This window comes from Dasypus novemcinctus, chromosome 1 (genome assembly GCF_030445035.2).
Source record: "Dasypus novemcinctus isolate mDasNov1 chromosome 1, mDasNov1.1.hap2, whole genome shotgun sequence".
NCBI classification, from domain to species: domain Eukaryota; kingdom Metazoa; phylum Chordata; class Mammalia; order Cingulata; family Dasypodidae; genus Dasypus; species Dasypus novemcinctus.
In genome coordinates, this window is record NC_080673.1 from 120,666,003 (window position 1) to 120,693,180 (window position 27,178).

The window sequence follows — 27,178 nt, forward strand, 5'->3', positions numbered from 1 at the left end:
CCGGCGCCGCCTCCCTATCCAGGGTCGCTTCCGTACTGCCGAGGGGAGCGGTCGTTTGCGCTCCGCCTCTCTACGTTCCCGGCCCGACGTTCGCGCCGCGGCGGTGGCCCGAGTATGGAGGGCGAGAGCACTTTGGCGATGGTCTCCGGCTATGTGCTTGGCGCGCTCGCCTTCCACCACGTCAACACGGACTCGGACACGGTGAGCCGAGGAGGTAGAAATCGAGCCGCGTTGCTCCGTAGGAGGCTTGGCGGCGCGGCCTGCTTCCCCGCCGGTCGTGACCAGAGCCTCCCCGCCGCGTACTTCCTCGACGCCGGCCGGCTCTCTTGACCGTCCCGACTCCCGCGCCTTGGGGGATCCTTGATGTGCTTCCTGCTCCTTAAATGAGCACTTCCAGCTTCGAATATCTTTTGATTTCAATTCTCCGACCCGAGTGTCCCACACGCCTACATTTCTTTTTCATCAGTCCCCTATTTTTCTGGACAAATTGGGCGTGAACGGAAAGAAAGTTCATTCAACGGCCTCCCACCGCCGCTAGGAAAGTTGCCTGTCAGTTCCGTTTCCGTTTTTCAGTTGTAACTACCGACTGTCATTTTCAAAACAACTGTAAATTTTTTTTATGCAGAGCAGCGCCTGTGCATATTCGCTAAAATGTTTGAGTGGCAATGGATTGTAATACTAGATGTTGCATTCAGGACCTATTTGGGGGGAATTTTAGTGCAAGCTACCAAGTGAATGAAAAAAGCTTAATTTGGTATATCGGATACTTGACCTTTATGTGTTCGATTGTTATCAGATAACTAAGACTTATTTTAAAATTAAGTTTATCCTCAAATATTAAACATTTGAATACTTATCTTACACTTTTGCCTACGTTCAAAATCTCTGTTGAAAGCTAAGTCGTTTTTCAAATACAGTGCCTATTTTCTAAAACTTTTTTTTCTGAAATTTTTAAAAAACAAAACTTCGACCTCGGGAAGTAATATCCTATAACGAGTGCTTAGTAACTTCCTGAAAAGAATAATAGGCATTTAAAATACACCTCCCTGCTCTATTAATAAGGCATGAGAATAGCATGCTGAACGAAGTGTAGTAATTTCTGCTACATTTTGTGCCTACATTTTGTAATATAAAGTCTGTTTTAAGTAAAAAAAAATTTTTGGCACAATCCTAATAAAAGTCGGAATTAATATAGTGTACTATGAAGTTTCAAATAACCTTGCAGAATAATAATAGTAAAGATGGACAAATTTAAATATGTGTGTAGCTGTGGAAATAATTTTAGAATGTCTTTAATGTAAATATAAACAATTGGTTTTTAAATCTCTGTAGTTTAAAAAGATGAGCTGTTGGAAAGTAGTTTGAAAGAAAGATGCCTTGTGCCCAGTTCTTCAGATCTTTTTTCAGAAGTGTTTAAAAGATATTTTTGGGTGGGGTAGTTGGATTTGCATTGTCCCTGATTGTTTCCCAGGATTTGTCCTTGGGAGTGTCAAAATCAAGAACATAAGAGTGTAGAGTTACGGATTTTTCCCCCTTTGAATCCAGTAAGACCCACATTGTGGAAACTTACTCCTTTTCTGCTTTCTCCTTTTAATGAAATGGGGGGAAATGCATTCTTAATGAGTTACAAAGGAGATAAAATCATGTCTGTCAAACACATCAGGTCTTTAAATGTGTGTGGAGAAAGTTGAATTCTCTGAAATTCAAAGAAATCACCACTCTTGTGGCAAAATGCCTGTATTTTTTATTTAAAAGAATTGGAGGCCACAGCTCTTCTTAGAGAAAGCAGATTGTGATTCTGAATTCCAAGTATTTAATCTTGTATTTTGTGCAATATGTTCTACACATTAGTCTAAAAGCACTCATAATTGTGTCATTTCACAGTTTAGAAGTCTCCAGTGACTACCAGAAGCACCTGCCATTAAGTCCAGACTCCTTGGTGTGGCCTTCAGTGTATTCCATTATTGGCTCTGTCCTATCGATCCTTGATTTCATTTTCTTCCAAGGCAAATTAGGCCTTGTTTAGTCCTCAAATGTCATGTTCTTGTTCCGAATTTAAGTCTTTGTGCCTCCTGGTGCGCTAAGTGCTCCATGCTCTGCCTTCAAAGTCAGCTCCATTCCTCCCTCCTCTACAGGGCTTTCTTCATTTATTTCAAAACATGATGTTCTCTTTGCCCTTCCTGAAACTGCAGTGGTAGATACAGTCTCTTCTCATTTTTTTGTTTAACTATTTGTGTTTCCTAATTAAGCTGAAAATGCCTCTGGTCTTTCTTTTGTTTGCCCCAGCTGCTAGCACACACTTGCATACTCAGGAAAAACTAGTTGAGTGAATCACAGTTCTATCAGTGTATTCCAAATACTGCTTCTTATTTTTATCCTCATAGGAAGGTTTTCTCCTTGGGGAAGTAAAAGGAGAAGCCAAGAATAGCATTACTGACTCTCAGATGGATGATGTTGAAGTTGTTTATACAATTGGTGAGTCACATATTTCTATGTCTTTTATTTTTGATTGTTTATACACTATGTTTATACACTAAAAGAGATCAGCATAAATTGTTTTAAACTTGTTTAAAAAAAAGGATATCACATCTTTAAAGCAGAGTTTAAAAGAATATGTTGTACTCTTTTTTAAAGTCATGGCCAAAGACTGGTTTAAAATAAGAAACAGTATGGTCATAGGAAACAGATAAGATTACTGCAGGAAAACAAGAGGGATGAAACAGCTCCTGCATATGTTTGGGTGGCAGGAAGAAGGGAGTCTAGTATTAACAGATGAAACCAGTAAGAACAAGAAAAATGAAAACCATTTCCAGAGAAATGTTAGGATCAAAATTGTTAAATATAGGGTGGTATCTGAGCTAAAATGTACCTAAAACAAACTATGGACTGTAGTAAATATATTAATATTTTTTGTCAGTTATAAAAAAAAAAAGCATTATCATGGTGATAAAAGGGCAGACACAGTCTAGACACAAAGCACTGTATATTGTTTGACTCCATTTATAGATGCTGTAAATATAAATGAATTTATAGAGATGGAATTAGATTAGCAGGTATGTTTGGCAGGGGGTGAGTAGAGGGATTGAAAGGTAACTGCTAAGGGGTAATGGGATTTTTTTTTTTGTTTTCTGTTTTAGAGTAATGAAAATGCTCTGATATTAATTGTGATGATGAATGCACAACTGTGTGATTATACCAAAACCCACTGAATGTACACTTTCAACGGATGATTTGGAATATGAATATATCAATAAAATTGCTTTAAAAAAAAAGCAATACCGAAACAAAAAGTGTTAAATACAAGAAATTTGGAGATGAGAACTGGAAAGACTTAGTGACTAGACCATTGAAAACCTTGAGTAATTTCAGGAGTGTGATGGGAAAAGGCCAGACTGCAAAGGGTTACTTATAATATTCAATTATATCTATTAATAGATAGATTCCTAGGAATGAAATATCAAAAAGTATAGACATTTTTAAGGTTCTTGATATATATTAGACAATTGCTTCAACGGTTATATCAGTTTACATGCTTTTTTATTATCCACTTTAGAAGGTTAAAAATATAAGTATATACTGTAGAAAATAAAAAATTTAAACCTCTCACTCTTATTAGTCTCACCAGAGACAACTAGTGTTAATAGGTACATGGGTATTTTTTACTCAGTAATACATATACACACACATATATATGTATATTTTTTACTTATACAAATGGGATTATACTTTACATGAAGAACTATCTCCAGGATATCAGTGCAGGAGTAGTATTAGTGCATATAGTTCTTCATCATTCTTTCTAGTGGCTGCATTTTTCCTTTGTACGGATATACTGTAACTTATTTAACCATCTGAATGACTGTTTCTATTTCTTTTTAGCTAATATTACCGTGAATATTTGAGTACATATATCTTTGTGCTTTTGTCTGAGTATATCTGAAAGTTAAATTCCTAGAGGTATACTATCTGATTAATTCCTGGAAGAGTTATTTTTTAGACTCCTTTCCACAGCATGTAAGAGTGATAGGGGACTCCATATACTTGCCAACATAGAGTATTATCAGACTTTTTAATCTTTGCCAATTTAGCAAGTGAAAAAATACTGTTTTTTAAAATTTGCTTTTCTTAATTAAAAATGAGATTAAGTATTATTTTATTATTACTATTATTATTTTAGGAGGTGCTGGGGATGAACCTGGGACCTCATACATGTAAAGCAGGCACTCAACCACTAGCTACACCTGCTCCTATTTTGTTATTTTTACAATGTAAAGTTTAAAAAAAAAAGATTTCTATTTTATTTATCCCCTCACCCCACGTCAGCTCATTGTCTTGCTCTTCTTCTTTAGGAGGCACCGGGAACCGAACCCAGAACCTCCCATGTGGTAGGCAGGCGCCCAACTGCTTGAGCCACATCTGCTTCCCGACAATGTAATTTTGGGGGGTATTTTTCTTTGAAAAGGACAGGTCTGTTTTTATTGCATGACTATATTTCTTCTGGGCTGTTTTTCTTATTGATATGGGAGAAAGCATTATAACTTAAGGAAATTGGTCTTTTGTCATATGTGTTTACAGCTTATATTTTTATTTTAATGGTATTTTGTTGTTCAGATACTTAAGTATTAAAAGCAAATACTAGGGAAGCCGATGTGGTTCCCACATATGAGGTCCAGGGTTCAGTCCTCAGCCCCCAAGCCCTCAAAAAAACAACAAGTTTTTAGAGCATTTTTTTTTCCTAATCAATTACCACACCACCCAAAGTATCTTAACGTATTTTGAGGACTTTAACTTAATTTAGCAAGCATTTATGGAGCAGATCTATTGTAGTAGACAAGTGCTGTAGGAACACTTCATTATTTCCATTTTTTTTTTTAATGTTGGAATATTTTAAAACAGATTGCTAATAGGTAAAATCCAAGATTGACAACTTACTAAATTACTTGGGTTAAAAAGAAATAAGGGAGTGGATGTGGCTCAAATGGTTGAGCGCCTGCTTCCTACGTGGGAGGTCTTGGGTTCAGTTCCCAGTGCCTCCTAAAAAAAAACAAACAGAAACAAACAAGCAAAACGAATGGAAAAAACCAACTCAGGGAAGCTGATGTGACTCAGTGGTTGAGCGCTAGCTTCCAACATATAAGGTCTTGGGTTCAATCCCCAGCCCCTGGTACCTAAAAAAAAACCCTACAAAAATAGAATTACAATTCCCATCTTTTCCATATTTCCTTTATCTGTACACCAAAGTATGTTTTGTCAGTTATAAGTGGTAAAGACTTCCTATTTGGTATTTTTTCAGATTGAGGAAATTATCTGAAGGTAATAGTTGGATTTGCTAGAAGAAAAATATCTAGAGAATGATCACTTTTCCTAGTTAGATGTGATAATACTACTGACAGGAAAATAAAACATCTCTTAAAAAATGTGGTTTTTTGTTTGTTCTATTTGGTCCTTAGGTAACAATGACAAATTCTTTATGAAACAACTACTTGGAAAAAGAAAAAAAAATCCCTTTAATAGTAGCTTACATCAATTGAGTAAAAGTAGAACATAATAAGTTTTATAGAACTGAATGAAAATATCATACCTTTGAACTTTTTTGTGTTGCAGTCATTAAGCAACTATTTAGTGGAAATATAAAGCATTGTGTTTATGATTATGGCTCTGGGTTTGAAGTTTGGCCCCACCATGGGCTTGGAACTTGAGCTAGCCTGTTACTCTCTTTATATGTTACCTCATCTGTAAAATGGAAAGTTGATAACATCTATCTTATAGGTTTATTTTGATGATTAAATGAGAGAATCAGTAGTAAAGTTCATCCTGGCATGAAGTAAGTGCTCAATATATGTTATTCAAATGACTATTAATTTAATTAATGTGTAACCATCACTAAAAATCTTTTTTTTTTTTAACAGACATTCAGAAATATATTCCATGCTATCAGCTTTTTCGGTGAGTTGTAATATTAGTAAGAGCAAATAAATGGTCCAACGTGAAAATTATTCTCTGCAGTAATTTATAAAACTATCAAGTATGTTAATTACCAGTTATACATGATGGTTATTGTTTAAATGAAAAGATTTTTTAAAATACCTGAAAATTCAACCCTGTCCTTAAGTTTCTTTTTCTCATGTTTTTATTTTCACTCATCTTCACTGCTTCTCTCAGGTACCAGCTTACCTTGAGGACTGCTTTTCCTTCTTATACCCAATGCATATTATAAACTTAGAAATATATTCTCATAGGTTATTGATAGTAGCCCATTTGTGTTCTAACCTTTTATTACATTATCAATTATTTCCACAACTATCATATTTATTATTTTTTGTCATTTGAGGTATAACATACACATAGAAAATACACAAGTAAATTAACTTTCACAAAGCAAACCACAGCGAGCACATTGTTTAGTTTTAAAGAAATAGCTTTATGATTTCTATATACTACATATGTAAATTAAGCATTATTATCTTACAGTGGAGCATATAGTTGAGGTGAGAAAGATCTGGGGGAGGGAGGAATGGTAGGAAAAAACACATACTGTGTTCTTACACTGTTATGCCAGGAAAAGGTACAGCTCCTTGAGTGTCTTATATTCAGTGAACATACAAGGACATTTGTTTAATGACTAAGAGATTCTTGGAGAGATTCATAAAAAGAATTCCCTTTATAGACCCTCTAACCAGCAAAGGATTAAGAGAGAGTGAAAAAAGTGATTGATTCAATATTATCTGTTGACAATTACCTTAATAATTAGACTAATTTAATAGAGTCTTAGAGTTTAAGAGAACATCTAATCCAGTGATGAGAAACCCTTGCCTGAGCGTTTTAGCTTCTGTAAAACCAAAGGGATTTAGGGGGTGAAAAATAAAAGGAGAACCATCTGAATTGACCTACTCAAAAAAAGGCTACAACACACTTCATTTTCACTTAACAAAATAACAAGCCTAGAATATTAATGATTTAACCTGGGCCACAGAGCTAGTTAATGGTCAGGTAAAAATCGGAAGAATCAGGATTTTTGAGTTCTATCTAAAGCTCTTTTCATTATGCTATGCTGTTTCTTCCCTTTATAAATAATAAAAACAAACACAATAAAAACTCTTCTGATATTGGAACTTCTTGGAGTGTGAGTTGTATAAACTTTAAATACTCTCATACAGGAAGGTCCATGAAGTATGGGCCCTGCAGCCTGTTTTTTAACAGCCCTCAAGCTAAGAATAGTTTCTATAAATTTAAAGGTTTACTAAAAAATAGGAGGAGAAATATGAAGTAGAAACAAGTATGTGTGGCCAATATATCCTAAAATATTTACTCTCTGGCCTTTTACAGAAAAATTCGCTGACACTGTTTGCTCTAATGCATTGCTTCTCAGACTTTGCTATTAAGATTTACTTACCTCAGAAGTCTGGGGGAAATATCTGGTGAACAGCCCATTGAAACCCAGAACTTATTCAAAGTCACCTGAACAAAAAAGTAAATTCTGTTTTCATAAATTCTACTGCATATCATATGTTTTATATAAAAATGTTCCCCCTTCCTATCCCTTTTCCTAAAACTACAGGTAAAATTGATGCTACCATAGAAGATGTGCACTATTAGCCTATCGAATATTGCCTTATATACAAGTTTGAGAAGCTCAGAAGTGTACTATGCTAGATAGGAATGAATTCTTGTATTTAGGGTTTTCATTTTGGAAGTATAAATGGGAAAATAGAGGGTTCTTTTTGATCAGCATAATATCCAACCTTTGGTAGCTAGAACACTTTTTTGTCTGTTTTCTTATTAAATATGTTTAATGCTAAATTTTTAATATAAGTCTTTACAGGTTAAAAAAGATTACTTATTAGGATTTTTTTTTCACTTTTATGTGACTGTTTTCAATCTACATATTAGAATTACAAGTAAAAACCTATTACAGTGAATATTATTTATAGAAGATTTTGCATAACAAAGATATTCCAACATTATAGAAAAGAATGTTGATCTCAATGCTCTAAAAGGAGGAAAATTTTATTTATAATCTTTCGTTAGCAGGGAAAGAAAGCAGAAAGTAAATGTTTTAAATCTTTCAGCAATTATTCAGTTCTTCACACATCTTTTTCACTCATCCCTTAGAGCAAAGACCACTAAACTAAACCAAAACTTACCCCTTCCCCACTCAGAAAATAATATCAACCGCCTCCTGAAACACTGTTCATTTGATGTAAATACAGCTTTTGGGGGTTTGACCTAGTTGTTTTATTTCTAAAATACATTAGCAGTGAATAAATTGTCCTTTTGTTCTTGTGCTGCATAACTCACATTGTATCTTTCAAAATATCTATCACTACGTAAAAACCTTTATGATAAGTAAATTGTGAGTGAATTTTACATTGGCTGTATGAATAACTTAGTTTCTAATACCTGTACTTAACGGGTAATTTCTTTTTTGTTGTTTTAGGTAAAAAGTGTGATGATCAAACTTAACTCTTCATAAGTTTCTCCATCACTTTTCTTTTTCTTTGTTTATGGACTTCGTGTTTTTATCACTTTAAGCCTGTTAATTTGAGGCCTCTGTCCTTATTTCTCTTACCTTCAGGTGTCCATTTACAGATACAAAAGAGGGGAGAGAAATAGAGGTTTGTTGCACTTCCTGCAAAATTTAACATTCTGAGTTAGAATAAGTAGCTAGGCTGAACATCATATTAATTTTCTTAGGCAGCAGTTCAGATTTAATCATATGATTTCAGGGCTTCATCTGATAGGCAAATAGATATGTGGATTTTGGCTGAATATTTTGGTTGGAAGGAACTAAAATAAGTCATAAAAGTATTCATATTTTTAGCTCATTTGAAATGTCTTTAATTTTGGCTTTTACAGCTTCTACAATTCTTTAGGTGAAGTAAATGAGCAAGCGCTGAAGAAAATATTATCAAGTGTCAAAAAGGTACTGCACTATCTCCTCCAGTAATCATAAAATTTTCTTATACTTTTATTATTATTATATGCATTATTTTTGGCTCCTAAACATGTATACTTTGACAGAACTTTTAAGCAGATGAGGAAATGCTTAGTCATCCCAGAAATTGAGGGGTTGGAAATAAAACTAGTCATTAAAGTTCTTGTTTGTCCTCATTTTCCCCTTTATTACTCTAACAATGATTTCTTCCTCTTCTATATTCCCATAACACCTCTTCTCAGTACATTAATTTTAGCTCTTAATTTATTACTCTTCTTTAAAGACTTAAAACTCCTACGTTCTAGCTTCTTTAGCTGCAATTACTATTTTTTTATACTACAGGAACTTTATTTTTTTAAATTTTTATTTATTCTCCCCTTTGCTGCTTGTTTGTTGTTTGTTCTATCCATTCGCTGCACGCTCTTCTGTGTTTTTACTTGTTTCCCTTTTTGGTGGATCACCTTGCTGAGTTGGCTCTCCGTGGTGCTTGTGGGCCAGGTGGTACTCTGCAGCATTTGCGGGCCTGGTGGCACTCTGCAGCACTTGCAGGCCGCCAGCTCTCTGCAGCGTTGCGGGCGAGCCTGCCTTCACAGGGAGGCCCCGGGATGCGAACCCAGGGCCTCCCATACAGTAGATGGGAGCCCAACTGATTGAGCCACAGCTTCCTAGGGACTGTTTCTTATAAGCACTCAAACTGAATCCTCTACAACATACTTATGATTGCTGTTCAGTTAAAACTTCTTGAATGATGAAAGTGGACTTTTTTTCCAAGTGCAAAATTTGTAATAGGTATCATTTTCCCCTCCGACAACTTTTTCGTCTCTATTTGAACATAAAAGTAGATTCAATAAAGGAAATTTCTTTCAATAAATATCCTTTGATGAAATGCTTAGATTTTTCTCCCCAATTATATTTGGGCATTTAAAATGTACCTGTAAACAACAGCAACAAAAATATAGTCTTATTTCAAGCATTCCAGTAACTTTTTGTGTGTCTGTATTTAGCTATAAATAGTTGGTTTGTATAAGAAGGTTAACAAAGCCAAAGAGGAAAGGTTTCTTTTATTTCCCTTTTTGTTGTCTATAAAGTTGCTGTTTATTTATTTAGTTAATTGGCCTGTTTGTATTGTGAAACAATATTGTCAAACAATAAACTGGCATTTTATTTTGCTGAGTTCTAAAAAAAACAGTAAAAATATTTAATTTCCTCAATATAAAGTGTAAATGTAAAACTTGGCTGCTAAAAATGTCATAAGTTTCTCAGTAAAAGTGTTTTTTTCTCTTTGTCACAATTACTAAATTTTCAGCAATTGAGGTTTCTTTTTCCGTTTAATAAAAGTTTAGTAATACAACACATTTGTTAAGCGTGTTACTGTTTACAAAGCTCTTTCTTTCACACAATCTTATTTGATCTCAAAATCAATTCTGTGGAGTAGGTGGTGTTATTTCCATTTAAATTTCAAGTAAAAGCTATAGGTTCAGCTTACCTATTTAATAAACCATATAGGAAATAAACTTGTTTTCAGGGAAGGATTGCCTAATAGGTGAATCAATAGCATTTGCATTTTCTTCATTTAAATTCTGATTCAAGATTAAGAGTTCAAGATGTTAAATGTCATAAAAGAAACAAGAAATAAAGAATTTTTTTCACCCTTTTTTAAAAATATATTTTGTTTTTTGGGTTTTTTTTAAAGATTTATTTATTTTTATTTCTCTTCCCTTCCTCCCCCCCCCCCCCCCCCAGTTGTCTGCTCTCTCTGTCCATTCGCTGTGTGTTCTTCTGTGACCGCTTCTATCCTTATCAGCAGCACCCAGAATCTGTGTTTCTATTTGTTGCGTCATCTTGTTGTGTCAGCTCTCCGTGTGTGCGGTGCCATTCTTGGGCAGGCTGTACTTTCTTTCGCGCTGGGCGGTTCTCCTTACAGGGTGCACTCCTTGCGCGTGGAGCTCCCCTATGCGAGGGACACCCCTGCATGACAGGGCACTTCTTGCATGCATCAGCACTGCGCATGGGCCAGCTACACACGGGTCAAGGAGGCCCGGGGTTTGAACTGCAGACCTCCCATGTGGTAGACGGACGCACTATCCATTGGGCCAAGTCCACTTCCCTCACCCTTACTTTATATTGAACAAAATTCCAGTGTAGTCCTATAACTGAATGGAAGTAAGTAATTTAATGCAAAGTAGTTTGCCTACTTTACAAAAGTAAAACATATGTTTAAGTCTGTAATTTGTTTACACATGCTCCAAATCACCCTAATATTGAGGCATTTTTTTAAAGTTAATTTCATTTTTAAATTGTAACAGTAAGACATATAATAATAATTGTTGCCATTAAGACATACTCCTAATTTTTTAAAATATTTTCTTTCAGAAAGTGGTAGGTTGGTACAAATTCCGACGCCATACAGATCAAGTCATGACTTTGAGAGAGAGACTACTTCACAGAAATTTACAGAAGCATTTTTCAAGCCAAGAACTTGTTTTTCTGCTACTAACACCTAGTATAACAACAGAAAGCTGTTCAACTCATCGGTTGGAGCATGCCTTACATAAACCTCAAGCTGGGTAAAGGTTGCTTGGTCATTGGCTATATGAAGTCTAATAGAAAAATATACCTAATATTTTTAAAGTACTTTGGAGCTTACCAAGTATTTTCATGTAGTCACATAGATTGCCACAATAACCCACTGAGATAGGTCTTACCATGTGTTTTTTTCTTTGTTTTTTACCATGTCTTTATAGATGGGAAAATGAAGGCCAGATAAGGAAATCAGAAGCCCAGTATGGAATGATAACTTTTATTCTGGCCCTAAAGATTTACTTTATTCAATATTTAATATTTGTGTTGTAGATTTTAGTTGATAAAGGATATATTTTAGAATTTAAGACTAGCTTCTGCAAAGAAAGTAGAAGTGATTCTTATTAATCCAACAGAGTGAGTCTAACAGGGAAGAACAATCAATAGACTATATAAAACTACATTTCCATGGAATATAAGAAGTTAAAAGACTACCAACTCAGACCAATTTTATTAACCATGGAAGAAAGGGTAATCTTATTTTAATATTGCCTTATTTTCACATGTGCCAATCATTTAAAATAACTTTTCATGTAATTGTCTTAGACCATGCACATTCCACATTTAAAAGCCATATGCAGTAAATTCTATATGAATAAGTAGTAAGGAACAGAAATTCTTTTTAATCTTGTAAGGGAAAAATAGATGACTAATAGATGGCTAATATTTCACTTAATTCTAAATTTGTATTCTGAAATTCTTTTCAGACTTTTTCATAGGGTACCTTTAGTGGTTGCCAATCTGGGCATGACTGAACAGCTGGGTTATAAAACTGTATCAGGTTCCTGTATGTCCCGTGGTTTTGGCCGAGCAGTAAAAACCCACAGGTAAGATTCCTCAACTGTGCTTTCCCACTAAACTTAATCTTACTCATTTTCTGAAATTAATTTTTTTTATTGCAAAAGTAACAGCAGGGTGAAAATGAAAACTGGCTAATGATCATATTACTTGTGTAACTAAACTGTTTTTACTTTCTCTGTATTTCCTTTCCATGTCCATTTACAGATACAAAAAAAGGGGGGGAGGACAATTACAGGTTTGTTGCACTTCCTGCAAAATTTAACATTTATTCTGGGTTATAATAGAATAATTAGCTAAACTCAAAATCATGTTAATTTTCTAAGGCAGCAGTTTATTAAAGACTAAATTTAATATCCAAGCTAGTTTTAGATTAAAAAAATCAGATGTTAGCCAAGACTTTCACTCCTATTTATATAGGCTGTTGAAGTATAACTTTTTTTGTGGGTAATTAAGGGAATAATTAATGTCAGGGTATAAATATAAAATTTATAAGGATAAGTGACTGGGTTTTTTATTGTCTGTCAGTGCTTAGTAGTGTTCTTTTTGTAATCAGTGGTGGCTTAAATGCAATAAAATATATATTTAAAGTGTCTCCTGTCCCCATTGCCAAAAAAGGGATCTTGTTTTCCCCTCCCTCCTTCAATCTTTACCTATTTTACTTAACCTCTTTTTTGAAGACCTGGCAGTAGTACTTAGGCTAAAAAGTTTGCTTATGTTAAGATGAAATAGGTTTTTGTTAGTTTTGGTATATACAAGTAGGTTGACAAACTAATGGCCCCTACAAAGCCAGGAAAAAAGATCTTCCATTGTTCCTCAACTACAAATAACAATTCCACTATGTCATTAAAGTGAGTTCTATACATTTGCCTGAAGAACTGATATTTTTTTACAGCTCTGAATTTTTTAAAGAAGATGGTTCTTTAAAGGAGGTACATAAGATAAATGAAATGTATGCTTCATTACAAGAGGAATTAAAGGTAAGTTAACATATCAAACACTTAAAACTGCTTGTACATTTTCATTACACCATTAATAAACAAATTGAATGCTCAATTTTTTAAGGATAGCCTGACTTTGATTAGATTTATGTTCTTGTATTAGTCAGTTTTGCTACAGTAACAAAGATGCCCCAAATTTCTGTGGCTTACAGTAATAAAAGTTTATTCTCACATTATATGTAGGCTGTACCTCTGCTTCTGTTCCAAATATCTTCTATCCTGTATCCAGGCTGAAGGAACAGCCTTTATTTGGGGTGTGCTGTGCTTATGGCAAAGGAAAAGAACAAGAAAACTGGTGGAAATTTACAACAGTTCTTTTTTTTTTTTTTTTTAAGATTTATTTTTTATTTCTCTCCCCTTTCCCCCACCAGTTGTCTCTTCTCTCTATCCATTCACTGTGTGTTCTTCTGTGTCTACTTGTATTCTTGTCAGCGGCACCAGGAATCTGTGTCTCTTTTTGTTGCGTCATCTTGCTGCGTCAGCTCTCCCTGTGTGGTGCCACTCCTGGGCAGGCTGTACTTTTTTTGCGTGGGGCGACTCTCCTTACAGGGCGCACTCCTTGCGTGTGGGGCTCCCCTACGTGGGGGACGCCCCTGTGTGGCAAGGCACTCCTTATGCACATCAGCACTGAGCGTGGGCCAACTTACCACACAGGCCAGGGGTCCTGGGTTTGAACCCTGGACTCCCATGTGGGTAGGTGGACGCTCTATCCATTGAGCCAAATCCGCTTCCCTTTACAACAGTTCTTAAAACTTTTACTCTAAATTTTCATGTCACTTTTACTCACATTTCATTGGCCAGAACAAGTCAGATAGCAACAGGCAGGGATATATGATCCTTTCAGAGGATAGAGGGAAGCAAATATTCAGAACAATTACAATCTGTTGCAACACTGAGTTCTAATTTATTTTGTCACTTCTGGGCTTTTGAGAAGGAGGTATCAAGAAGATATTTATTGGGTCTGAGAAGGATTAAGGAGAGGAGCAAGAGTAGACACAGCCTTCAAACTAAAATGCAAGTCTGACACCTGAGAAAGGAGAGGAAGAGCCTCAGACTGCAATGCTGTTTTAAGAAACTTTCATCCAGGCTAGTGGGAAGTCCTCAAGCCACAGTTACCCATTATGGACTTGTACTAATACCTGCACTGTGGGGAGAAAAAAACACCCCAGACATTGGTTAGGAGCAAGCCCATGTGAAATATGGCCTAAGTGCATACAGTCATGGATCCAGACGGGTGGCAGTTGGAGCTATTAACCAACTATGCTCCCCACAACAGAAGATCTGAGGAATGTATCGCCATCATTCTCATCAATAGAGCACACTAAGAGATAAATGGGGTTAGTACATTTTATAATTACTAATATTATACACCATTTTGCTTTTTAATAAGAATTTCAATTCATACATTTTTACAAAGAAACATCCAGAATTGCACCATTTTTACATGAGTATCTTCATTTTGCCATATTCTCATCTAGTTTTTCCTTATGTATATATACTTTCACACAGTTGACAGTCATGGGGACATACACATTTATATCATACTATTGTTTTTTTTTTTGATGTTGCTACCTATTTTTTCCTACAGTTGCCTCAAATCCTCATCAGCACCTGCTATTGTCAGTTATTTTGATTTTAACCATTCTAATAGGTATGTAGTAATATCTTGTGGTAGTGTTTTTTTTAAACATGCACTCCCCTTTCTCTCCCCATCCTTCCTGGTAACCTCTAATCTGCTTTCTCTCTCTGCAAATTTGGTATTTCTAGTTATCTCTTATAAGTGATATACAATTTTGTCCTTACATGCCTTTCTTTTTTCACTGAGCATAGTGTTTTCAAAGTTCTTCCATGTTGTAACATGTGTCAAAACTTCATTCTTGCTTATGGGTGAATAATGCTCCACTGTGTGTATGTAGTACATTTCATCATTTGTTGATGGACACTTTGATTGTATCCAACTTTTGGCTCTTTAGCAAGAGCCAAAATATACTCTTTAAAAGCACTATATTTCATAGAGCAGTACATTAGGTTAAAAGTACCAACCTGGGCAAAAATAGGAGAGTGCAGACGTTGTCAGAAAGCAGCTGAGGAATGGGAACCAGTAGCTGAAAAGCCATCAGAAAGTTCTTTACCTCTTTGCCTGTACATTGTTTTCCTTCTTCATTTTATCTACAGATCTTTTTTTTTTTCACCCACAAGCAGACCAGAGAATGGTTCACCTATAGTTCCTGCATTTTGATCTCTTCTATTCAAAAGATTAGAATTTGCCAGTTGGCTATGTGGTATCTCCACATTCCCAGGAGAACTCATGGATTCTTCTTAGATCAGCTTAGGTATGGTGTTAGGTAAAGTTGAAGGAGTTACTGGACGACCTCATGGGGTAGGAGAACAATTGCGAGAGATGCTGGGCAGATATCCTAAGAAGTGTCTACTAAAACTGGCTATAACAACTTAATCATTACCCTATAGTTGTGAATTGGTTACTTTTGATTTGATATACTAAGGAACATTATTTTATATATATATGTATATATATTTTTTTAAAGATTTACTTTTTATTTCTCTTCCCTTCCCCACCCCAATTGTCTGCTCTGTGTCCATTTGCTGTGTGTTCTTCTGTCCGCTTGTATTTTTGTCAGCTGCACCAGGAATCTGTCTCTCTTTGTTGCATCATCTTGCTGCATCAGCTCTCCTTGTGTGCGGTGCCACTCCTGGGCAGGCTGCATTTATTTTTGCACTGGACAGCTCTCCTTGTGGGGCACACTCCTTGCACGTGGGGCGCCCCTACGTGGGGAACACCCCTGCATGGCACGGCACAGCACTCCTTGCACACATCAGCACTGTGCATGGGCCAGCTCATCACACGGATCAGGAGGCCCTGGACCTCCCATGTGGTAGGCAGATGCTCTATCTGTTGAGCCAAATTCACTTCCCACATTCTCTTATATAAATAGTTATTGACTTAAGGTACATTCTCAAAAGAATTACTGGATCAAAAAGTATTAGTATTAGTACTTTAAAGACTGATGACACATGAGGCCAGATTGCTTTCCAAAAATAGTTCCTCTTAAAGGAACTAAAATCTTTAATAGTTTACTTTCATACAGTTAAGGTGTATAGTCTCGTTTTCATTTATTGTCAGTTTTTTGTGTTTTTTTTTAAAGATGTATTTCTTTCTGCCTGCCTCCCCCGCCCCAGTTGTCGGTTCTCTGTGTCTATTTGCTGCATCTGTTTTTGCCCGCTTCTGTTGTTGTCAGCGGCATGGGAATCTGTTTCTTTTTTGTTGCATCATCTTGTTGCGTCAGCTCTCTGTGTGGGAGGCGCCATTCCTGGGCAGGCTGCACTTTCTTTCGCGCTGGGCAGCTCTCCTTACAGGGTGCACTCCTTGCGCGTGGGGCTCCCCTATGCGAGGGACACCCATGCATGACAGGGCACTTCTTGCATGCATGGGCCAGCTACGCACGGGTCAAGGAGGCCCGGGATTTGAACTGCAGATCTCCCATGTGGTAGACGGACACCCTAACCACTGGACCAAGTCCGCTTCCCATATTGTCAGTTTCTTAATGTTGTGTGCAGTAACTATATGTCACTCATTTTATAAAAGTACAGTACTTTTTTTTCTATTGTATTTTTTTGTTTTGCTTTACAAAACAAAAAAAAAATGAGTTAACCATTTTTATTTCAATGTTTTATTTCTGTATCAACAAGGGTATAATTGATGAGTAAACCTATATATAAATGGGAAGTAAAGAGATATTATATCTGAAAAGCATTTTATAACCTGTAAAGCACCATACAATACTTGTTATTGAAGTCCTTCAGAAAACTCTGAAGTAAAATTTATCTAAAGGCAAAGTATTATTTGATATTACGCACCACTAAGTTTATTTTATTTGTGTGTCTACACTGATGCATAAATTGAAATTTTATTTATGACCTTAAATTATTTCATTTTGCAGAGTATATGCAGAAAAGTAGAACACAGTGAGAGAGCAGTAGAGAAACTATTGGAAGATGTAAACAGATTAAAACAAGAAATTAAAAAAACAAAACAAGCAAAGATCCAGGTAGCAGCAGGTAAGTAAAAAGTTAACATATCACTACTTTCTGTGCTTAAAAAAAAACTCACAAATTTGAATTCATGAATGAGTCAACCACACTAATTGCAATGAATATGCATAGCTTGAGGATAAAAGTAGTCATTTTAGGACAAATAGTATGATTCCATTTATCTAGAATGAGCAAATTCACTAGATTCAGAAAGTAGTTTAGTAATTACCAGGGGTGGGGAAGAGATGGGGTGGAGAGTTATTGTATAGTAGGTACAGAGTTTCTGTTTGAGGTAATGAAAAAGTCTTGGTGTAAGTGGTAGTGGTAATGGTAGGACAAGATTGTGACTTAAAATAAATGAATTTTACACTTAAAAATGGTTCAAGTGGGGAATTTTTTGTTACATATATAACTTAGCACAATAAAGTTTTTAAGTCATCTTATTAGTACTCTTGAATCCCACAGAGCAAAGGAAAAAAACATGGTTCTGTAATAGCTATGCTATATTGTTAACATGAGAATACAATTAATTTTCTCCTAGAATATGCGGCACATTAATGAGAATTTGGAATTATGCATGTCATTTTTCTGTTTATAATACACTTGATTTAATTATTCAATTAAAATCTTTTTACTTAAATTTACTAACAAATACCTTGTTAAAGAAGCTTGTTGGAACATGTATTGTATGTTGAGCTGTAATTTTCTTTTGTTTAGGAGAGAAGAATGTCCCAGAAGAGCCAGAGGAGAACACTTTTCTTTGTCAAGCTTTACGGAACTTATTTCCAGATTGTGAACTTCTTCATTCATGTGTTATCTCTTTGAAAAATAAGCATATTTCTAAAAGTTGCTGTAACATCAACCACAATCTCAATGTGGTAGACAAACTGACTTTAATGGTAGAATTCACTGATATTCTTGAAACTAATCAAGCTAGTGCACAACAAATGAGTAAACGTAAAGCTTTGGACATAGATGATGGATGGCAAGTCAAGAAATCACGGCTGTTGGAGGTACAAAAAAGACAATCTAAAACAGATATTGACAGTAGTAACCAAGAAAAAGCTTCCACAATGAGCAGTCCAGAAACAGATGAAGAAATTGTGAAAATGAAGGGTTCTGGTGACTATCCACAGTCTCCTACATTTTGATCCTTTTAGACCAAAAGATTTTTGATTGGCTAAAGGATATAGTTAAAACATTTCTAATGTTGTTATTAGGTTCAGCTATTTACATTAATAGATAAAATCTAATGCTTTTTTAAAAAAGTACTTTTATATACTGATATTTTATATATCGGATGCTTTTATTTTAAAATCAAAACCTTTTTTTTTGTTGAGGGAAAGGATTACACAGATGCATTAAACTTTCGTACAGCATTCTTTAGAATTGGAAGACTAACTTTATTTTCACAATGTGCAAAGAAAGTCTAAAGTTGGTATGAAATTTTATTTTTATTTAAGTCATCAAAGTTCTTGCTCCTTAAGTGATGATAAATACTACATTTTGGCTAGGGTTGCCAGATAAAATTCTGACACCATGTAATACAATATACTTAAGCTAAGAAAATTATTCATTGTTTATCTGAAATTCAAATTTAACTAGATACCCTGTTTTTATTTGTTAAATTTGGCAACACTAATTATGGCAGAATTATAGTGAAACAAGAAGAGTAATCTATCCACAGTCAAGTCCTCCCTTCACAAAATTGGAATGCATCCTAAATTTGAGCAGTTATATGCCTGCTAAATCAAGTGTGTCTGAGGTCAGCAGTTGGTTAATTAACTAAAAAGGCCAATTAAAGTACGGACTTAAAAATGATATATGCATGTATATATCTATATAATATATATATGAATATATATCACAAAGATTTTATTTTAACATAAAACAGAAATGTCCGTTCATTCTGTCTTTGGTATATGGCCAGAAACTCTTATGTGAGAATAAGTACACTGACTGAAGTTCACACCCTTACCTAACCTTTAAAATTACCAGATACCGTTTCCTTAAAGTGAGGCAAGAATTTAAAGAAACTTGCAAAGCAATCTGAGTACAAAATGCAACATTTTCTATTTCAAATCATCGTCCTACCCCCAATTTTATTCTGTTGTCTTAACCATGTCTAATTTGACAACTTTATTTAATCCATTAACATTGGCTATTACTGTAAAAGCAGTACACATTTCAACCATTTTATGCTTTGGCTTTTATATGTCATAGCTTATTTTTGTCTCTAGTTTTCACCCTCTTAGTTACTCTTAAATCTTCATTTCAACACTGTCCTTCAAGCCTTTCCTATTTTTTCCTTTCAGCCTGCAGAACTCCCTTTAGTGATTCTCATAGGGCAGGTCTCTTGTTAATGAACTCTCCCACCTTCTGTTTATCTGTGAATATTTTAGTCTTCTCTCATTTCTGAAGGATAGTTTTGCTGGATAAAGAATTCTTGGCTGGCAGTTTTTGTCATTCAGAATCTTAAATATATCATACCATTGCCTCCTTGCTGCTACGGTTTCTGATGAGAAATCGGCATTTAGTTTTATTGAGCATCCTTTGTATGTAATGAATCCCTTTTCTCTTGCTGCTTTCAGAATTCTCTATCTATGGCATTTGACAGTCTGATTAGGTCTATTGAGATTTATTCTGTTTGGCTGAAGTATGTTGTGCTTCTTGGGCATGTGTATTTATGTCTTTCCTAAGAGTTGGGAAATTTTTTGCCATTATTTCCTTAAATATTCTTTCCCTTTTCCCTTCTCTTCTCCTTCTGGGATACCTATGGCCCATGTTTGTGTACTTCATGCTGTTATTCAGTTCTGAGACCCTACTCAATTTTTTTCATTCTTTTCTCTATTTCTGTCTGATTTCACATGTCCTATCTTCTAGGTCATTGATTCTTTCTTCTGCCTTTTCACGTCTGCTCTTCTATGCCTCTAGGGTATTTTAAATCTCATCTATTATGCCTTTCATTCCCATGTTATTTTTCTTTACATGCTTTAAAGTTTCTCTTTATGCTCACCTAGTGTCTTCTCAATATTCTTTACCTCTTTGGCCAAATTTTCTTTTGTGTCATTGAATTTAGATTTGTTTGAACATCTTTGATTAGTTCCAAATTCTATACCTCTTCAGACTTTTTAATTTGTTCCTTTGACTGGGCAGTATCTTTATCTTAGTATGGCTTGTAATTTTTTGCTGATTAACTTGATAAATTTATTCTCAAGGTTGGTTTCTCTGTCTTGTCTAGGGTTTTGTTGTTGATTGGATTTGTGTTAAGGCTCTTTTTGACATTTGGTTCATCAGTACTTCCCAGCCAAAACAGGGCCAGGGGCTCATGCAACACAGACCAGTTCCAAAGGGCCTTGAGAAGATTTAGGAAAGATGCCAAAAAGCATTTTTTTTTTCAGCTCCCCAATGCTGTGCTTTCCTGCTCTGTCCAGCAGATGGTGCTATTCACCAACCTGCTCCCCACAGCTTTAAGGCAGGATATCTTTAGCCCTCTGTCTGCTCTGCCCCTGATGCAGTCAGAACAAGGTGCAGCATCAGCACCTGTCGAGAACTGGCTAAAGCAGTGGGATCCAATAAGAAATTGGCTAGCCAAAAGCTGGATTAGTACTGGGCCGTGCTCCTGCATTGTTCTTGAGGAGGATGGCTACTGTGATCCTCCCAAGTCTGCAGCAGCACACCAGGCAGGAACTCAGTTGATCCAAAGCTGCTTGCCTTGAGGGTAGAGAATGGGCACCAGATGCAGCCAAGTGAGTTATTCCCAGTCTTTTACTGCAGTTTGTCTCTTTATCCTGTCCTTCCCTGGATCCTACACGGTACTCCCCTAGTCTCTGACGCTCCAGAAGAGTTGTTTCAGATAGTTTCTGCCTATTCACTAGCTGTTTTTGGAAGAGGAGTAAGCCCTGCAGCTCCTTACTTTGCCATTTTCCTGGAGGTCTCTAGTGCCAGCTTTACTTTATCAAGTCTTTTCAAAGCATTGACTTAGTTTTCATAACTTTTCTTTTTTGTGCTCATATTTCATCAATATAGTAACAAGTATAATTAACATAGGTCTGGGAACAAACCAGCTAACTCTTGGCAAGGCAAAAACCAACTGGTAGGAGAGCCATGGGCTTCAGTATGATTCTTAGTGAAGATGTAAAGCCTCAGTTTAATCCAGTGAGTTGGTTAAGTGGCAGTTGGTTAAGAGAGCTTTTACTGTATATGGGAAATAGTGTCTTTTCCATAATTGTAAGAATTTTCCATTAATTACACATAGCTCATGAAGTTGTAACCGTGTTGTTTCACTCACTAGGTGAAATGCTGAACACTCAGTTATCTTTTATCTATGTTCCATGCATTATCATGGGGTGCTTATGAGGTGCTCATAATATCAGAGCTAACATGCAAATGAATTTTTACTGCTGGATGGTGTTTTATTGGTTACACAGGAAGTACTACGGTGCTGCATAGGGCAGAATGAGGGGAAACAGGATTTTCAGTCTGAATCCTAATTTAAACATAACCACAAACTTCACCAGAGCATATGGGACTTATCACAAAGAACACAGAAAATGCAACCAACAAATTAACAAAACTGGATACTCAGGCTAAAGATGGGATGAGGTCATGTGACAAGCAGCCAACATTATATGCAGGCACTGAAGACTAGTAGCACAGAGATGTTTCAAACACTGCTTGCATTCTTATTCAAACCAAAGTCTTAAAAACTGCCCTCAATACAAAGTTCGTTTAGCTAAAAATGCTACAAATAAGTAAATATTAAGCACATACTATGCATAATGATCCATCTTTGAAGAAAGCAATGCTGAATCTTTAACTATAGATAAGCTTGCTGAAGTCATTAGTGCAGTTAAACAGCCACAATTGAATTTGATGACCTAATCCTCAGAGGACCTGATTAAAATGAAGGAAGAGAGTTCTTTTAGGACATTTTTTCCCCAACTCATCATTTGACAGTTTGTATTACTGGAGTGAAATAAGATAACTGAAATATTAACAGATTACATATGACTCATCAGGTCATTTAAGTCAGGAATAAATTTGTCCTGTGGCAGTACCACTATCTATCCTCAAGTAATACCTCTACAAAGAGAAGGCCTGCTCCCTTATCATACTTAAAACTTGCTAGTTAGAAAATTAGAGCAATTTCAAATCCACAGCCAGTCACATAGATGCAAACATATAAGCATTAAAGTCATCCCATTTATAAGACAGAATCTTGGCTTAGAGTAAAATTTCAACACAGACATCCCTTCTATATTTACTAGCTTTAGCATCATTACCAGTATCAGTGGTACATCACTGTTATGAGTCTTCTGGGAACCAGATTTCAGTGACAAACATATAATACTAATTTTACTCATTCAAGATACATAAAATACAATGAATATTAGTATTTTAAAATATGGAATCTGTCTTATTTAATGAAAAAGCATTACTCATGATCTCTCTTGAAACACTTTCCCCATTAGATATCAAAGGCCTTTAGCCATAAACTCTTCTTAATATATAGTTTGGTAAGATATAGACTATTAATTTTTTTGCCTAAAGATTTTAAATTTTATAATTGAATCAATTTTAGCATTATTTTTTAAAAAGATTTATTTTCTCTTTCTCCCCTTCCCCCCTCCTCCTGCCCCAGTTGTCTGTTCTCTGTGTCTATCTGCTGCGTATTCTTCTTTGTCCGCTTCTGTTGTCGTCAGCGGCACAGGAATCTGTTACTTTTTGTTACGTCATCGTGTGTCAGCTCTCTGTGTGTGTGGAGCCATTCCTGGGCAGGCTTAACTTTCTTTTGCGCTGGGTGGCTTTCCTTATGGGGCGTACTCAATGTGCGTGGGGCTCCCCTATGCAGGGACACCCATGTGTGGCAGGGCACTCCTTGCACGCATCAGCACTGCGAGTGGGTCAGCTGCACACGGGTCAAGGAGGCCCGGGTTTGAACCTCAGACCTCCCATGTGGTAGACAGACGCCCTAACCACTGGGCCAAGTCCGCTTCCCAATATTAACATTATACAACCATTCGTTGTAAAAAAAGTTTATTGGTAATGACCTCCATACATATAATTTATTCTCGGTATCTGATATTACAAATTTTGGGGTCTTTGCGATATGCAGGATCCTTGTATGTAACTGGCATAAAACCTGTAAAGAGATAATAAAATTCTTCACAAAAAAATGAGTAAAATTTTGATTACCCTCAATTTGGTTGTTCAGATGTTCTTACCCATTATTTGAGCCCTCTTAATTGCTTTTGAGATTTCTTTCTGTTTCTTCCCACAAAGACCTATGAAATTTAAAAAATGAATAAATGCTTTCTTATTTATATAGAGTACCAATATTCAAAACTTAATATTTGAGTCAAGAGTTGGCAAACTTTCTGTAAAGGGCAAGATAGTAAATATTTTAGGCCTTGTGGGCCATACAGTTTCTGTTATTACTCAACTCTGCTGTTATAGCTCAAAAGCAGCCCTATATACTATGTAAACCTATTTACCAAAACAGATGGCAGATCAGAGTTGGCCCACCTGCCATAGTTTGCAGACCACTGATTTCAGTAATTTGGAATGATCATAGGAAACTCCAAAACATCAAGAACACAATTTTTTTAAGCCCAAGTTTTCTACATGTTGTCAGCCAACTGTTATCTCTTGAGTATACATAAAAGAATAGTAAGCTTATTGACCTTAAGAAAAGGATTTCCCAAAATGCCTAAATCCAGTCTCTAGAGTATGTGGTCTAATAATGATTTATAACACTTGAAAAATTTGCCAGCTTTCTTAAATAACAATAGATTTAAATAAATCTTATCAAAATTTGCCATAATAAATAACAAAATACCTGTTATGTGCCTTCCATAAATGCATCCAGTAAATGGAGAAATAAACTGGGACAAAAGCTGTTAGGAGTTTTATATGGAGGGAAAAAATTATATTAATACACATCAACTGTTATTCAACTATGATTATGCAAATTTCAAAACAGAAGGATGCCTTATGTGGCACCTTAAAATGTTAAAGTTTATTAGTAAAGTTCAGAAAAACTTAATGTTTACCCTATTAACAAGCCATCTTTTAAAATAATAACAACTCTCTTATTCAATGTGTCATCAAAGAAAATCTATACAAGTAACAGATTTATTAACACAATTCTTTCAACACTGAGGCTGTTTATTTTCCACTGGTATCTTTCTAAAATACTGCTGCTCACAATAAAATACTATACATAATTTCAACTATCAGGCCATTATATAATCAGGAAAATTAAAAAGAATTAGAGTACAGGTTTTGTTTTTTGTTTTTTAAAATACATAGATCACACAAAATGTTACATTAAAATATATAAGAGGTTCCCATATACCCCACTCCCCCCACATCAACAACCTCTATCATCAGTATGGTACATTCATTTCATTTGATGAATACATTTTAGAGCACTGCTACACCAGGGAGGTCTTTAAGAGATACATTTGTATTATTAATTTGTTTTATTAATTTAAATATTGCTTTAGCACTTTCTAGATAACAAACAGGTATTACTCTTGGCATTTTGCATAATCTGCATTTTTATTATTTGATTTTTCTCCCTCAGAGGCAGCTATCACTTTGTACTGTTGTCAGCACACACAACTCCAATACCATTCTCTTCTCCCAAATTTGCCACTTCTACCTTGCTGAGAGCTAGATAACAGATAACATTGTATCTGGAGCAGTGATATATGGATAGTAAAAAATGGAAATCATGTTCACAGAGGAGCTTTTTACAAACTACTAACCACCCAAAAGTACTGCCATGGTGAGCTACTTGCTAATTACATGTATGTCAGGTATATAAGTGTATTGCTGCAGAAAAAGGGAGAAACACTGAGCTGAAATAATAGCAAATGAAGGAGAGCCAAGGGCCTCTCCTTTGAATAAAGTAGAGATACCATGTATAGTGGTTTGAAGTTGTATATACCCCCAGAAAAACATGTTCTTAAACTTAATCCATGTCTAAGGATGTGAATCCATTGTAAATAAGATCTTTTGATGAGGTTACTTTAGTTAATATGTGTCCTACTTCAATCAGAATAGGTCTTAATCCTATTACTGTAGTCCTTTATAAGAAAATAAAAGTCAGACAAAGAGAGCCACAGGAAGCAAGAAGCTGTAATATGAAGAGAACAAAGAGGGCAAGAGATGCTACCATATGCCTGGTCACATGACAGAGGAACCAAGAAACACCAGCCCAGAATACCACAGTCTGGGGAGAAAGCATCACCTTGATGCTGCCTTAATTTGAGCATTTTCTCAGTCTCAAAGTGTGAGCCAATAAATTCCCATTGTTTAAATCAACCCATTTCATGATTTGCATAAGCAGCCTAGGAAACTAAAATACCCTGTAGATAGAGTTAGAAAAGATTTGAAATTACAAATTTGCTAAAACAGTTGCTCTACATAATGGCAAGTATAAAATTGATTTAATTCTCTTTAAGTAGGAGTTATAAAGGAACAAAAGCCTAAAATTAAGTATCATAGTAAAGTAAAATTATATCTCACCTGTACATTCTTATAATCTACACATTTTCCACATAAGATACATTTTTTAAGAGGTTCCTTAAAAGGATTTTCCATTGGAACGGGCTGAAATAAAGAAAAATATCTGGTAATATAGTCTAATGCATCAATTTTTAATTAAAAAAATTCTTAAGACTGTCACATTAAATCCATCCAAAGGATTGGCTATGCCTTTCTTATATGACAAAGAATAATTCAAATACAACACCTTGCCTCGTTAAAATCAAGCACTTCCGCTTTCATTTTACGATGCAATCACTGGAAATGGAATAATGGTATTATATATATATATTATATAAATATGTATTATACATATTCTCCTATACTTTCAGTTACCATCCCCATAGAATTAGACAAGAATTATGACTGAAAGGTTTTTGAGTCCTAATTAAAACTTTATGACAGTATTCATAATTAGGAAATCTACTGAGTTTCTGGAATGTTTCCTTAAACTTTTTGGATATGCAGCAGCTTACATGTCTGAAGTTACTAAAGGCATCACTGAAGAAAGCTTACTATTGGGCCCTACCATCCCAAGTCCTGTGTAGCTCTTCTTGAACATTTTTGCTGTAATTTTTATTTTTTTTTGCCATAATTTTTAAATAGTTGAATAAATAGCATCACCATTCTTTGCTATGCACAAGTTCTAAACTTAAGTGGATTTACTGGCAGCATCAAATGTTTCAGCTTTAAAAAATAAAGTAGGGTACGAGGTCCATGTTTAGTTCTAGAATATTTGTGAAATATGTTCACAATGATGGCTGTGGTTGCCACGAAGTACCTCATTTAAATACTGTTAACTTGCCTTGCAAGCAGACGGAAGGGGTAGAACTGTGCACTAAAGTAGGGCCTTTAGCTGCAGTGTTTGGCAGAGGTGCCTTCTATCCTGCCAGTTCAAAAGTTCAATCTTGTTTTGATATTGAATATATACAGTAAAAAATTTCAGTCTGGTAAACAGCCTTACTCTGATTCAGCCTCTTCAGACACTCTTTTGCTGTGCAGCAGTGGCTCTATGTGCAAATGCTATATACTGAGTATATACACACACAAAAACCAACAATATAATGTGTACAGGATAATGCCTCCTACCAATCAAATGTCCCTTTGTTATTGTGCTTGTTAATAACCCTTTATTTCTTAGTGTTTTAAACTCTAATTAAAACTGAAAAAAAAGAAGCACTTCTGAAAAGTATTTAGCATTTAAAAGATTCCAGTACACTTGTACATATGGAAGCACTTAATTTTGTTTGGCTAAGGA

General features: G+C 35.5%; 2 protein-coding genes across 5 annotated transcripts in view; one reads left to right on the forward strand and one right to left on the reverse strand.

Annotated features, from left to right (window-relative positions):
- ABRAXAS1 (abraxas 1, BRCA1 A complex subunit) lies at positions 1-23,697 on the forward strand. Its single transcript, XM_004472682.3, has 9 exons — positions 1-201; positions 2,385-2,475; positions 5,910-5,946; positions 8,857-8,923; positions 11,309-11,502; positions 12,223-12,342; positions 13,209-13,293; positions 17,274-17,391; positions 18,082-23,697. Exons 1-9 carry the CDS (start codon positions 115-117, stop codon positions 18,513-18,515), a joined length of 1,233 nt encoding a protein of 410 aa, XP_004472739.2. The 5' UTR covers positions 1-114; the 3' UTR covers positions 18,516-23,697.
- The window catches only part of MRPS18C (mitochondrial ribosomal protein S18C), a 5,970-nt gene continuing 2,178 nt past the window's right edge, over positions 23,387-27,178 (reverse strand). For 3 of the 4 annotated variants that reach the window (XM_058296274.2, XM_058296257.2, XM_058296266.2), the window contains exons 3-6: positions 25,903-25,986; positions 24,206-24,263; positions 23,592-23,651; positions 23,387-23,530 (exon numbers count right to left, since the gene is read on the reverse strand). In XM_058296274.2, the coding sequence (XP_058152257.1) occupies positions 23,433-23,530; positions 23,592-23,651; positions 24,206-24,263; positions 25,903-25,986 (300 nt within the window). In that variant the 3' untranslated portion in view covers positions 23,387-23,432. The remainder of the gene's footprint in view (positions 23,531-23,591; positions 23,652-24,205; positions 24,264-25,902; positions 25,987-27,178) is intronic. The other variant, XM_004472678.5, reaches the window with a different exon arrangement.

What these genes read in the sequence shown, in the direction of transcription:
- ABRAXAS1 (XM_004472682.3), top strand. Translation starts at nt 115, where the DNA reads ATGGAGGGCGAGAGCACTTTGGCGATGGTCTCCGGCTATGTGCTTGGC. An exon ending in TCAACACGGACTCGGACACG is followed by an intron (nt 202 to 2,384) that starts GTGAGCCGAGGA and finishes TTATCCTCATAG; the next exon opens with GAAGGTTTTCTCCTTGGGGA. An exon ending in CATTACAAGAGGAATTAAAG is followed by an intron (nt 13,294 to 17,273) that starts GTAAGTTAACAT and finishes TTCATTTTGCAG; the next exon opens with AGTATATGCAGAAAAGTAGA.